This window comes from Salmo salar, chromosome 17 (assembly GCF_965601325.2).
Source record: "Salmo salar chromosome 17, fSalSal1, whole genome shotgun sequence".
NCBI classification, from domain to species: domain Eukaryota; kingdom Metazoa; phylum Chordata; class Actinopteri; order Salmoniformes; family Salmonidae; genus Salmo; species Salmo salar.
Window position 1 is genome coordinate 69054119 of NC_138307.1, and position 14795 is coordinate 69068913.

At 48.9% G+C, this 14795-nt stretch overlaps 1 protein-coding gene across 1 annotated transcript in view; it reads right to left on the bottom strand.

Moving 5' to 3' along the window:
* The window catches only part of LOC106609610 (exocyst complex component 4), a 343805-nt gene that overhangs the window by 50705 nt on the left and 278305 nt on the right, over positions 1-14795 (bottom strand). Inside the window, exon 14 of the mRNA XM_045700059.2 lies at positions 6683-6861. Coding sequence (XP_045556015.2) covers positions 6683-6861 — 179 coding nt within the window. The remainder of the gene's footprint in view (positions 1-6682; positions 6862-14795) is intronic.

A 14795-nucleotide genomic window follows, 5' to 3' on the forward strand; every position in this document is an offset into this window, starting at 1 on the left:
TCGGTTAAATCAAGAACATGAACTGTCAGCGGTCCTCCAGGACCAGGGTTGACTTCCCCCGATGTAGGGAGTAGGGTACTATCTACCTCTGATGTAGGGAGTAGGGTACTATCTACCTCTGATGTAGGGAGTAGGGTACTATCTACCTCTGATGTAGGGAGTAGGGTACTATCTACCTCTGATGTAGGGAGTAGGGTACTATCTACCTCTGATGTAGGGAGTAGGGTACTATCTACCTCTGATGTAGGGAGTAGGGTACCATCTACCCCTGATGTAGGGAGTAGGGTGCTATCTACCTCTGATGTAGGGAGTAGGGTACTATCTACCTCTGATGTAGGGAGTAGGGTACTATCTACCTCTGATGTAGGGAGTAGGGTACTATCTACCTCTGATGTAGGGAGTAGGGTACCATCTACCTCTGATGTAGGGAGTAGGGTGCTATCTACCTCTGATGTAGGGAGTAGGGTACTATCTACCTCTGATGTAGGGAGTAGGGTACTATCTACCTCTGATGTAGGGAGTAGGGTACTATATACCCCTGATGTAGGGAGTAGGGTACTATCTACCTCTGATGTAGGGAGTAGGGTACTATCTACCTCTGATGTAGGGAGTAGGGTACTATCTACCTCTGATGTAGGGAGTAGGGTACTATCTACCTCTGATGTAGGGAGTAGGGTACTATATACCCCTGATGTAGGGAGTAGGGTACTATCTACCTCTGATGTAGGGAGTAGGGTACTATCTACCTCTGATGTAGGGAGTAGGGTGCTATCTACCTCTGATGTAGGGAGTAGGGTGCTATCTACCCCTGATGTAGGGAGTAGGGTACTATCTACCTCTGATGTAGGGAGTAGGGTACTATCTACCTCTGATGTAGGGAGTAGGGTGCTATCTACCTCTGATGTAGGGAGTAGGGTACTATATACCCCTGATGTAGGGAGTAGGGTGCTATCTACCTCTGATGTAGGGAGTAGGGTACTATCTACCTCTGATGTAGGGAGTAGGGTGCTATCTACCTCTGATGTAGGGAGTAGGGTACTATCTACCTCTGATGTAGGGAGTAGGGTACTATCTACCTCTGATGTAGGGAGTAGGGTACTATATACCTCTGATGTAGGGAGTAGGGTACTATCTACCTCTGATGTAGGGAGTAGGGTACTATCTACCTCTGATGTAGGGAGTAGGGTACTATCTACCCCTGATGTAGGGAGTAGGGTGCTATCTACCTCTGATGTAGGGAGTAGGGTGCTATCTACCTCTGATGTAGGGAGTAGGGTGCTATCTACCTCTGATGTAGGGAGTAGGGTGCTATCTACCTCTGATGTAGGGAGTAGGGTGCTATCTACCTCTGATGTAGGGAGTAGGGTGCTATCTACCTCTGATGTAGGGAGTAGGGTGCTATCTACCCCTGATGTAGGGAGTAGGGTGCTATCTACCTCTGATGTAGGGAGTAGGGTGCTATCTACCCCTGATGTAGGGAGTAGGGTGCTATCTACCTCTGATGTAGGGAGTAGGGTACTATCTACCCCTGATGTAGGGAGTAGGGTGCTATCTACCTCTGATGTAGGGAGTAGGGTACTATCTACCTCTGATGTAGGGAGTAGGGTACTATCTACCTCTGATGTAGGGAGTAGGGTACCATCTACCCCTGATGTAGGGAGTAGGGTGCTATCTACCCCTGATGTAGGGAGTAGGGTACCATCTACCTCTGATGTAGGGAGTAGGGTACTATCTACCCCTGATGTAGGGAGTAGGGTGCTATCTACCCCTGATGTAGGGAGTAGGGTACTATCTACCCCTGATGTAGGGAGTAGGGTGCTATCTACCTCTGATGTAGGGAGTAGGGTGCTATCTACCCCTGATGTAGGGAGTAGGGTACTATCTACCCCTGATGTAGGGAGTAGGGTACTATCTACCCCTGATGTAGGGAGTAGGGTACTATCTACCTCTGATGTAGGGAGTAGGGTGCTATCTACCCCTGATGTAGGGAGTAGGGTACTATCTACCCCTGATGTAGGGAGTAGGGTGCTATCTACCTCTGATGTAGGGAGTAGGGTACTATCTACCTCTGATGTAGGGAGTAGGGTACTATCTACCTCTGATGTAGGGAGTAGGGTACTATCTACCTCTGATGTAGGGAGTAGGGTGCTATCTACCTCTGATGTAGGGAGTAGGGTACTATCTACCCCCGATGTAGGGAGTAGGGTACTATCTACCTCTGATGTAGGGAGTAGGGTACTATCTACCTCTGATGTAGGGAGTAGGGTACCATCTACCCCTGATGTAGGGAGTAGGGTGCTATCTACCCCTGATGTAGGGAGTAGGGTACCATCTACCTCTGATGTAGGGAGTAGGGTACTATCTACCCCTGATGTAGGGAGTAGGGTGCTATCTACCCCTGATGTAGGGAGTAGGGTACTATCTACCCCTGATGTAGGGAGTAGGGTGCTATCTACCTCTGATGTAGGGAGTAGGGTGCTATCTACCCCTGATGTAGGGAGTAGGGTACTATCTACCCCTGATGTAGGGAGTAGGGTACTATCTACCCCTGATGTAAGGCACCTCTGGGGTTAGTGGTATATGGCCAATGTATCCAGGCACTCCACATTGCGTCATGTGTAAGAACAGCCCTTAGCCGTGGTATATTGGACATATATCACACCCCCTCAGGCTTTCTGCTTAAATATACCACAGCTGTCAGCCAATCAGCCTTCAGGGCTCGAACCACCCAGTTTATATGAACAATAAACACTCACTCACACAAACAGAAGAATGAAACATTAAAACACATGACAACCAGACAGACATGACAATCAGACAGACATGACAATCAGACAGACATGAGTCAGACAGACATGAGTCAGACAGACATGAGTCAGACAGACATGACAGTGGGACAGACATGACAGTGGGACAGACATGACAGTGGGACAGACATGACAGACAGACAGACAGACATGACAGTCAGACAGACAGACATGACAGTCAGACAGACAGACATGACAGTCAGACAGACAGACAGTCAGACAGACAGACAGACAGACAGACAGACATGACAGTCAGACATGACAGTCAGACATGACAGTCAGACAGACAGACATGACAGTCAGACAGACAGGACAGTCAGACAGACATGACAGTCAGACAGTCAGACATGACAGTCAGACAGTCAGACAGACAGACATGACAGTCAGACAGACAGGACAGTCAGACAGACATGACAGTCAGACAGTCAGACATGACAGTCAGACAGTCAGACAGACATGACAGTCAGACAGACATGATAGTTAGACAGACAGATAGCTAGACAGACAGACAGCTAGACAGACAGACATGACAGTCAGACAGACAGCTAGACAGACAGACATGACAGTCAGACAGACATGACAGTCAGACAGACATGACAGTCAGACAGACAGGACAGCCAGACAGTCATGAGTCAGACAGACATGACAGTTAGACAGACAGATAGCTAGACAGACAGACAGACATGACAGCCAGACAGACAGACAGAGACATGACAGTCAGACAGACATGATAGTTAGACAGACAGATAGCTAGACAGACAGACATGACAGTCAGACAGACAGATAGCTAGACAGACAGACATGACAGTCAGACAGACAGATAGCTAGACAGACATGACAGTCAGACAGACATGAGTCAGACAGACATGACAGTGAGACAGACATGATAGTTAGACAGACAGACAGCTAGACAGACAGACATTACAGCCAGACAGACATGACAGCCAGACAGACAGACAGCTAGACAGACAGACATGACAGCCAGACAGACATGACAGACAGACAGACATGACAGTGGGACCGACATGACAGTGGGACAGACATGACAGCCAGACAGACATGACAGCCAGACAGACATGACAGCCAGACAGACAGATAGCTAGACAGACAGACATGCCTGCAGATCCAGTTTCTAGAAACATACACACACAGCTGTTCCCAGCAGAAAGCGGCCATCACATTGGCAGGCGCCCTCAGTGTGTGTGTGTTGTGTGTGTTGGTTGTGTGTGTGTCAACTCAGGTAAATATTGTCTGAGAGGATTAGGCGTCCAGAGCGGCGCCCAGATGGGCGATAAGACCCTCGCCCTTGCCACCCTCACGGCCAATCACCATTAGAGTACACACACACACTGGATGACCGCTGTCTCTCTGTCATATCAAACACACATACCCCACACGATTGTTTAATCAAATTAAGATTAAATTAAGATTCAGCAGCGTCTTGACAGAGGCAGTGTGTATTTATCATGCTAATCTTCTCCTTGCCTTATCCCTGTCTCTGTGTATGTCTCTCTGTGTATGTCTCTCTCTGTGTATGTCTCTCTCTGTGTATGTCTCTCTCTGTGTGTCTCTCTGTGTATGTCTCTCTCTCTGTGTATGTCTCTCTCTCTGTGTGTGTGTGTGTGTGTGTGTGTGTGTGTGTGTGTGTGTGTGTGTGTGTGTGTGTGTGTGTGTGTGTGTGTGTGTGTGTTTACAGATGCAGCCCAGCCACAGACATTGGGAGGTGATTATAGGAAATGTCCATCTTAGACTGATTTCTCTGGGTCGCTCTACCTCCTGCTTACGAGGCTGGGCCAATTTATTTAACTAGGCAAGTCAGTTAAGAACAAATTCTTATTTACAATGACGGCCTACCCCAGCCAAACCCAGACGACGCTGGGCCAATTGTGCGCCGCCCTATCTGACTCCCAATCACGGTCGGTTGTGATACAGCCTGGAATCAAACCAGGGTCGGTAGTAACGCCTCTAGCACTGAGATACAGTGCCTTGGACCGCTGTGATACAGCCTGGAATTGAACCAGGGTCTGTAGTAACGCCTCTAGCACTGAGATGCAGTGCCTTAGACCGTAGCGCCACTCCTTTGGGGGGCCGATGTTGGTTCTGTAAATAATTGGCTGATAGATTAACAGTATAGCAGAGCATCAGCGTACTGTACCAGCTGTATATGGTAGTTCACAGATTACACACTGACTCCGCTTACGCCGGTCCCCTGTTAGTATGTCCAACAGTTATGGGTCTTACTATGATTTCATTCACAATACATCTGTTGGCACTAATATCCCTCCATAGTGCTCTGCCCTCCTCTTTTAAACAACGCTCCAACTGAAACACACAGGAAGGACAATGACACCGCAGTCCCACATTTCCTGCCTGAAACAGCCCTATTAGAGAATGAGGAGGACAACAACAGAAATAAGCTTGGTGTTTAATGTATGTAATGTTGATTGTTAATTATCCAATACATTAAATCAATCAATCAAGTGATGTGGTTTCACGTAAACGCTTTATGTATCGTAATGCTTTTGGTAGAAACCTCAATGACTAAACTCTATGACTCTGGTCCTGTCTGTCTCAAGGTCGTTCATTCGTTCCACTACCGTGGAGGAACATGGGTGCTACAGGACCTCGCCACACTCCAAAGGACAGCCGGCCCGACTGAAAGATTCCTTCATCTAGCACGGCCATCACACCGCAGAGAGAGAGAGAAGAAAACGTGTACGAGTCGAGGAAGACAAGAGAAAGAAAATGACTTGTCCATACCTGACTACCTCTGTAATATAAAATCCAATTTAGGGAAGAAGGGGGAAACGGAGAGATAAGAAGGGAGGTTTTATTCTCTCCCTCCGCCATCCCGCGCCGAGCCCCATCAACCTAGGCAAACACTAAATAATGAACAATACTGTGGCTGTCCCGCCACGATAAAACACACTCCATTAATGCCACTCGGCAGAATTAATGATAATTATGCCACGTTCGCCGCCCGTTCTCTTATTGAATTCTTATCTGAGCTGCCGAGGAGGAAGGAACAGCGCTCCGACTGTCTCCCCCCCCCTCCCCCCCAAAAAACAATAGAAAGAAAATCCCTCATTTAAGTCGTTCTGAAAGGGGAAGTTCACAGAGGAAATGGGAACTTTTAAAGGTGTATAATGAAAGAGGTGACATGGGACGCAACAGAGGAAGAACTCAGTCACTTTCATGCTCTGGAACAGGTGATCACAACGCTGAGCTTAAGATGGGCTGTGTCCTTTTTACGTGTGTGTGTGTGTGTGTGTGTTCTGCTGATGACAATGGAACACACAGCCATGATCACTGATAAATGAGGTCTCTGTAAACACAGTGAGTAAAAGGTCTTTGACAGTTCTGAAACAAACCACACACACTTCCAGGACTAATTAGAGCGTGGATAAAGTGGTGTGTGTGTCTGGAGGCTCTCCTACCTGGCTCTAATTAGGTCATTCACTCAGACAAACTCTTAATGACAGAGAGGAAAACTACTGCTGTGTGTGTGTGTGTGTGTGTGTGTGTGTGTCTGAGAGAATAAATAACTTCAGCTACTGCTACTAATCATGACTATTAAGGTGTCAGACTACAGTGTGTGTACATATACATTGGGAGTGGATGTGTATACTAGTGGCAGTATGTACAGTCATTAGAACAAAACGTTAGACATGTTAGCAATATGGAACCTCTGCTTGTGTTGTATACTGTTAATTCATTGGCTGTGTAGGACAGGTGTTGAACAAGCAGCCCTTCAGTCCACACACACCTCACCCCTGCACCCCTCCCCACGCACACCCCACCAGCCCTGCATGAATGGAAGCCATAAGGTGTGTGTGTATGTATGCCTGCCTCTGCGTGGGTGCGTGTATACTCACTGGCAGCGTGGGGCAGGTTGATGAAGAAGCCTTTGAGTCTGGAGGACAGCCACTCCATGCTCTCCTGCAGGTTGGCCAGGGTCTTCAGGTCGCTCACGTCACGCAGGATCTCGTTCTGCGGGATCAGCTTGTCACCCAGGTTACCCGTCAGCACCTCTGACTCCTTGGCAAACGCCATCCTGGATCGGTGGGAATGGAGGAGGAGAGAGGGAATGGAGGAGGAGAGGGGGAATGGAGGAGGAGAGAGGGAATGGAGGAGGAGAGAGGGAATGGAGGAGGAGAGGGGGAATGGAGGAGAGAGGGAATGGAGGAGGAGAGGGGGAATGGAGGAGGAGAGAGGGAATGGAGGAGGAGAGAGGGAATGGAGGAGGAGAGAGGAAACAAAAAAAGTTATATTAGACAAAATCAGTCAATGTCATACGTTCTAGACAGGTTCTAAAATGGTCATGAGAGTAGTTAGAAGTAACTGCCTGATCTTCAAACGAGGCTTAGCCTGGTCCCAGATCTGTTTGAACTAACTGCTTGATCTTCAAACGAGGCTTAGCCTGGTCCCAGATCTGTTTGAACTAACTGCCTGATCTTCAAACAAGGGCTAGCCTGGTCCCAGATCTGTTTGAACTAACTGCCTGATCTTCAAACAAGGCTTAGCCTGGTCCCAGATCTGTTTGAACTAACTGCCTGATCTTCAAACAAGGGCTAGCCTGGTCCCAGATCTGTTTGAACTAACTGCCTGATCTTCAAACAAGGGTTAGCCTGGTCCCAGATCTGTTTGAACTAACTGCCTGATCTTCAAACAAGGGCTAGCCTGGTCCCAGATCTGTTTGAACTAACTGCCTGATCTTCAAACAAGGCTTAGCCTGGTCCCAGATCTGTTTGAACTAACTGCCTGATCTTCAAACAAGGCTTAGCCTGGTCCCAGATCTGTTTGAACTAACTGCCTGATCTTCAAACAAGGCTTAGCCTGGTCCCAGATCTGTTTGAACTAACTGCCTGATCTTCAAACAAGGGCTAGCCTGGTCCCAGATCTGTTTGAACTAACTGCCTGATCTTCAAACAAGGCTTAGCCTGGTCCCAGATCTGTTTGAACTAACTGCCTGATCTTCAAACAAGGTCTAGCCTGGTCCCAGATCTGTTTGAACTAAAAGCCTAATATTCAAACAAGGGTTAGCCTGGTCCCAGATCGGTTTGTACCATCTTTCCAAATTCTTTGGTCATTGTTTGGCTTCATAATGACAACAGGAGATGGGAGGCTCTGGGACCAGGGTAGAGAGAGAAGGGTTTCCCTTCTGGATATAGAAGATGGGAAGCTCTGGGACCAGGGTAGAGAGAGAAGGGTTTCCCTTCTGGATATAGGAGATGGGAAGCTCTGGGACCAGGGTAGAGAGAGAAGGGTTTCCCTTCTGGATATAGGAGATGGGAAGCTCTGGGACCAGGGTAGAGAGAGAAGGGTTTCCATTCTGGATATAGGAGATGGGAAGCTCTGGGACCAGGGTAGAGAGAGAAGGGTTTCCCTTCTGGATATAGGAGATGGGAAGCTCTGGGACCAGGGTAGAGAGAGAAGGGTTTCTCTTCTGGATATAGGAGATGGGAAGCTCTGGGACCAGGGTAGAGAGAGAAGGGTTTCCCTTCTAGATATAGGAGATGGGAAGCTCTGGGACCAGGGTAGAGAGAGAGAAGGGTTTCCCTTCTAGATATAGGAGATGGGAAGCTCTGGGACCAGGGTAGAGAGAGAAGGGTTTCTCTTCTGGATATAGGAGATGGGAAGCTCTGGGACCAGGGTAGAGAGAGAAGGGTTTCTCTTCTGGATATAGGAGATGGGAAGCTCTGGGACCAGGGTAGAGAGAGAAGGGTTTCTATTCTGGATATAGGAGATGGGAAGCTCTGGGACCAGGGTAGAGAGAGAAGGGTTTCCCTTCTAGATATAGGAGATGGGAAGCTCTGGGACCAGGGTAGAGAGAGAGAAGGGTTTCCCTTCTGGATATAGGAGATGGGAAGCTCTGGGACCAGGGTAGAGAGAGAAGGGTTTCTCTTCTGGATATAGGAGATGGGAAGCTCTGGGACCAGGGTAGAGAGAGAAGGGTTTCTCTTCTGGATATAGGAGATGGGAAGCTCTGGGACCAGGGTAGAGAGAGAGAAGGGTTTCCCTTCTGGATATAGGAGATGGGAAGCTCTGGGACCAGGGTAGAGAGAGAAGGGTTTCCCTTCTGGATATAGGAGATGGGGAGCTCTGGGACCAGGGTAGAGAGAGAAGGGTTTCCCTTCTGGATATAGGAGATGGGAAGCTCTGGGACCAGGGTAGAGAGAGAAGGGTTTCTCTTCTAGATATAGGAGATGGGAAGCTCTGGGACCAGGGTAGAGAGAGAAGGGTTTCCCTTCTGGATATAGGAGATGGGAAGCTCTGGGACCAGGGTAGAGAGAGAAGGGTTTCCCTTCTGGATATAGGAGATGGGAAGCTCTGGGACCAGGGTAGAGAGAGAAGGGTTTCCCTTCTGGATATAGGAGATGGGAAGCTCTGGGACCAGGGTAGAGAGAGAAGGGTTTCCCTTCTGGATATAGGAGATGGGAAGCTCTGGGACCAGGGTAGAGAGAGAGAAGGGTTTCCCTTCTGGATATAGGATATGGGAAGCTCTGGGACCAGGGTAGAGAGAGAAGGGTTTCTCTTCTGGATATAGGAGATGGGAAGCTCTGGGACCAGGGTAGAGAGAGAAGGGTTTCCCTTCTGGATATAGGAGATGGGAAGCTCTGGGACCAGGGTAGAGAGAGAAGGGTTTCTCTTCTGGATATGGGTCGTGCATTAAGAGTAGGGGCTTAAAACCTGCCAACAGTTCCAGATAAGGATTCCCTAGAATGAAGGAGAGGACAGTAGTGGAAGGCAGGAGGATAGTGAAAAGGAGAAGGACATTTATTGGAGGGTGAGGAGGATTAGGGGGGGACTATAATAACAATCCCACGGTCCCCTGCACAGAGGATGGCTGGCACCGTGTGGAGCTGGACCCTGGACGGACGGACAGACAGACCAGTCACATCAACTCCAGCATGCATCTAAATGAGGCCTTGGGCTTCCAGTAATAACCTTTACTTTGATTTAGGACTGACTGACTAACTTAGTTCAGTCACCACAGGCCCAATGATGAGCTAGTAACTGGAGCAGATAGAGAGAGAGATAGAGACAGACAGAGACAGAGACAGACAGAGACAGAAAGAGACCGAGATACAAAGAGAAAGAAAGAAAGAAAGAAAGAAAGAAAGAAAGAAAGAAAGAAAGAAAGAAAGAAAGAAAGAAAGAAAGAAAGAAAGAAAGAAAGAGAGCTCTATTTTAAGGCAATGTGATGTTTCAGACTTCACACATGCTGGCAGACACTTGACAAGAACACAGCCTTGAGGAGAACACAGCCTTGAGGAGAACACAGCCTTGAGGAGAACACAGCCTTGAGGAGAACACAGCCTTGAGGAGAACACAGCCTTGAGGAGAACACAGCCTTGAGGAGAACACAGCCTTGAGGAGAACACAGCCTTGAGGAGAACACAGCCTTGAGGAGAACACAGCCTTGAGGAGAACACAGCCTTGAGGAGAACACAGCCTTGAGGAGAACACAGCAAAGAAAATCCTATTTTTTTTGTGTGACTACCGACTAGCAGCCTTGGTGAATTCACTTAAATATCAAAACTCGAAAGAGAGACGGAGAAAGAGAGAGAAAGAGAATGAAAGAGAGAGAGAAAACAGAGAATGAAAGAGAGAGAGAGAAAACAGAGAATGAAAGAGAAAGAAAACAGAGAATGAAAGAGAGAAAACAGAGAATGAAAGAGAGCAGGAAGAACTGAATGACTTGTTCCAAGCAGGGACCTTATTACTGGAGTGTGATCAAAAGGAGAGCTGGGTTGCCAGACGTGGAGCCTCTAATCCCTCAAAACAATGTTGAAATTGTCTGTGGCTGTGACTCAAATTAAAAAAGCCTCAAAGATTCTCCTTGCATTTAAATCCATCACCCATTCATTGATTTATTTACTTTACAATTCCAGGCCGGTGAGCATCCATCCTGAAGACAGCACACGTTGAAAGCACTGTCAATAAGGATGACCCACCTTCTCCTCCCAAATTATTTGGTTCCCTCCTACCTTCAGATAAATAACGTTACATCCTTATGGGGCAATCACTACTTCCTGTACATGACTGTCTTGTTCAACCACAGCATGTTGATGAAGGGCTGGAGGGAGTGAGGATACTGTTCTGTGTGTTTGTGTTAGGGTGGAGGGGGTGAGGATACTGTTCTGTGTGTTTGTGTTAGGGTGGAGGGGTGGTGAGGACACTGTTCTGTGTGTTTGTGTTAGGGTGGAGGGGTGGTGAGGACACTGTTCTGTGTGTTTGTGTTAGGGTGGAGGGGGGGTGAGGATACTGTTCTGTGTGTTTGTGTTAGGGTGGAGGGGTGGTGGGATACTGTTCTGTGTGTTTGTGTTAGGGTGGAGGGAGTGAGGATACTGTTCTGTGTGTTTGTGTTAGGGTGGAGGGGGAGGTGAGGATACTGTTCTGTGTGTTTGTGTTAGGGTGGAGGGGTGGTGAGGATACTGTTCTGTGTGTTTGTGTTAGGGTGGAGGGGGTGAGGATACTGTTCTGTGTGTTTGTGTTAGGGTGGAGGGAGTGAGGATACTGTTCTGTGTGTTTGTGTTAGGGTGGAGGGGGTGAGGATACTGTTCTGTGTGTTTGTGTTAGGGTAGAGGGGTGGTGAGGATACTGTTCTGTGTGTTTGTGTTAGGGTGGAGGGGTGGTGAGGACACTGTTCTGTGTGTTTGTGTTAGGGTGGAGGGGTGGTGAGGACACTGTTCTGTGTGTTTGTGTTAGGGTGGAGGGGGGGTGAGGATACTGTTCTGTGTGTTTGTGTTAGGGTGGAGGGGTGGTGGGATACTGTTCTGTGTGTTTGTGTTAGGGTGGAGGGAGTGAGGATACTGTTCTGTGTGTTTGTGTTAGGGTGGAGGGGGAGGTGAGGATACTGTTCTGTGTGTTTGTGTTAGGGTGGAGGGGTGGTGAGGATACTGTTCTGTGTGTTTGTGTTAGGGTGGAGGGGGTGAGGATACTGTTCTGTGTGTTTGTGTTAGGGTGGAGGGGGTGAGGATACTGTTCTGTGTGTTTGTGTTAGGGTGGAGGGGTGGTGAGGATACTGTTCTGTGTGTTAGGGTTGAGGGGGTGAGGATACTGTTCTGTGTGTTTGTGTTAGGGTGGAGGGGTGGTGAGGACACTGTTCTGTGTGTTTGTGTTAGGGTGGAGGGGTGGTGAGGATACTGTTCTGTGTGTTTGTGTTAGGGTGGAGGGGGTGAGGATACTGTTCTGTGTGTTTGTGTTAGGGTGGAGGGGTGGTGAGGATACTGTTCTGTGTGTTTGTGTTAGGGTGGAGGGGGAGGTGAGGATACTGTTCTGTGTGTTTGTGTTAGGGTGGAGGGGGAGGTGAGGATACTGTTCTGTGTGTTTGTGTTAGGGTGGAGGGGAGGTGAGGAAACTGTTCTGTGTGTTTGTGTTAGGGTGGAGGGGTGGTGAGGATACTGTTCTGTGTGTTTGTGTTAGGGTGGAGGGGGTGAGGATACTGTTCTGTGTGTTTGTGTTAGGGTGGAGGGGTGGTGAGGATACTGTTCTGTGTGTTTGTGTTAGGGTGGAGGGGAGGTGAGGATACTGTTCTGTGTGTTTGTGTTAGGGTGGAGGGGTGGTGAGGATACTGTTCTGTGTGTTTGTGTTAGGGTGGAGGGGGTGAGGATACTGTTCTGTGTGTTTGTGTTAGGGTGGAGGGGAGGTGAGGATACTGTTCTGTGTGTTTGTGTTAGGGTGGAGGGGTGGTGAGGATACTGTTCTGTGTGTTGGTGTTAGGGTGGAGGGGGTGAGGATACTGTTCTGTGTGTTTGTGTTAGGGTGGAGGGGTGGTGAGGATACTGTTCTGTGTGTTTGTGTTAGGGTGGAGGGAGTGAGGACACTGTTCTGTGTGTTTGTGTTAGGGTGGAGGGAGGGGATGAGGATACTGTTCTGTGTGTTTGTGTTAGGGTGGAGGGGTGGTGAGGATACTGTTCTGTGTGTTTGTGTTGGGGTGGAGGGGTGGTGAGGACACTGTTCTGTGTGTTTGTGTTAGGGTGGAGGGGTGGTGAGGATACTGTTCTGTGTGTTTGTGTTAGGGTGGAGGGGGTGGTGAAGATACTGTTCTGTGTGTTTGTGTTAGGGTGGAGGGGGTGAGGATACTGTTCTGTGTGTTTGTGTTAGGGTGGAGGGGTGGTGAGGATACTGTTCTGTGTGTTAGGGTTGAGGGGGTGAGGATACTGTTCTGTGTGTTTGTGTTAGGGTGGAGGGGTGGTGAGGACACTGTTCTGTGTGTTTGTGTTAGGGTGGAGGGGTGGTGAGGATACTGTTCTGTGTGTTTGTGTTAGGGTGGAGGGGGTGAGGATACTGTTCTGTGTGTTTGTGTTAGGGTGGAGGGGTGGTGAGGATACTGTTCTGTGTGTTTGTGTTAGGGTGGAGGGGGAGGTGAGGATACTGTTCTGTGTGTTTGTGTTAGGGTGGAGGGGGAGGTGAGGATACTGTTCTGTGTGTTTGTGTTAGGGTGGAGGGGAGGTGAGGAAACTGTTCTGTGTGTTTGTGTTAGGGTGGAGGGGTGGTGAGGATACTGTTCTGTGTGTTTGTGTTAGGGTGGAGGGGGTGAGGATACTGTTCTGTGTGTTTGTGTTAGGGTGGAGGGGTGGTGAGGATACTGTTCTGTGTGTTTGTGTTAGGGTGGAGGGGAGGTGAGGATACTGTTCTGTGTGTTTGTGTTAGGGTGGAGGGGTGGTGAGGATACTGTTCTGTGTGTTTGTGTTAGGGTGGAGGGGGTGAGGATACTGTTCTGTGTGTTTGTGTTAGGGTGGAGGGGAGGTGAGGATACTGTTCTGTGTGTTTGTGTTAGGGTGGAGGGGTGGTGAGGATACTGTTCTGTGTGTTGGTGTTAGGGTGGAGGGGGTGAGGATACTGTTCTGTGTGTTTGTGTTAGGGTGGAGGGGTGGTGAGGATACTGTTCTGTGTGTTTGTGTTAGGGTGGAGGGAGTGAGGACACTGTTCTGTGTGTTTGTGTTAGGGTGGAGGGAGGGGATGAGGATACTGTTCTGTGTGTTTGTGTTAGGGTGGAGGGGTGGTGAGGATACTGTTCTGTGTGTTTGTGTTAGGGTGGAGTGAGGGAGTGAGGATACTGTTCTGTGTGTTTGTGTTAGGGTGGAGGGGGTGGTAAGGATACTGTTCTGTGTGTTTGTGTTAGGGTGGAGGGGGTGGTGAGGATACTGTTCTGTGTGTTTGTGTTAGGGTGGAGGGGTGGTGAGGATACAGTTCTGTGTGTTTGTGTTAGGGTGGAGGGGGAGGTGAGGATACTGTTCTGTGTGTTTGCGTTAGGGTGGAGGGGGTGGAGGGGGTGAGGATACTGTTCTGTGTGTTTGCGTTAGGGTGGAGGGGGTGAGGATACTGTTCTGTGTGTTTGTGTTAGGGTGGAGGGGTGATGATACTGTTCTGTGCTTGTGTTAGGGTGGAGGGGTGGTGAGGATACTGGTCTGTGTGTTTGTGTTAGGGTGGAGGGGGTGGTGAGGATACTGTTCTGTGTGTTTTTGTTAGGGTGGAGGGGGTGAGGATACTGCTCTGTGCGTTTGTGTTAGGGTGGAGGGATGGTGAGGATACGGTTCTGTGCGTTTGTGTTAGGGTGGAGGGGGAGGTGAGGATACTGTTCTGTGCGTTTGTGTTAGGGTGGAGGGGAGGTGAGGATACTGTTCTGTGTGTTTGTGTTAGGGTGGAGGGGTGGTGAGGAAACTGTTCTGTGTGTTTGTGTTAGGGTGGAGGGGTGGTGAGGATACTGTTCTGTGTGTTTGTGTTAGGGTGGAGGGGTGGTGAGGATACTGTTCTGTGTGTTTGTGTTAGGGTGGAGTGGGGGAGTGAGGATACTGTTCTGTGTGTTTGTGTTAGGGTGGAGGGGGTGAGGATACTGTTCTGTGTGTTTGTGTTAGGGTGGAGGGGTGGTGAGGATACTGTTCTGTGTGTTTGTGTTATGGTGGAGGGGAGGTGAGGATACTGTTCTGTGTGTTTGTGTTAGGGTGGAGTGGGGGAGTGAGGATACTGTTCTGTGTGTTT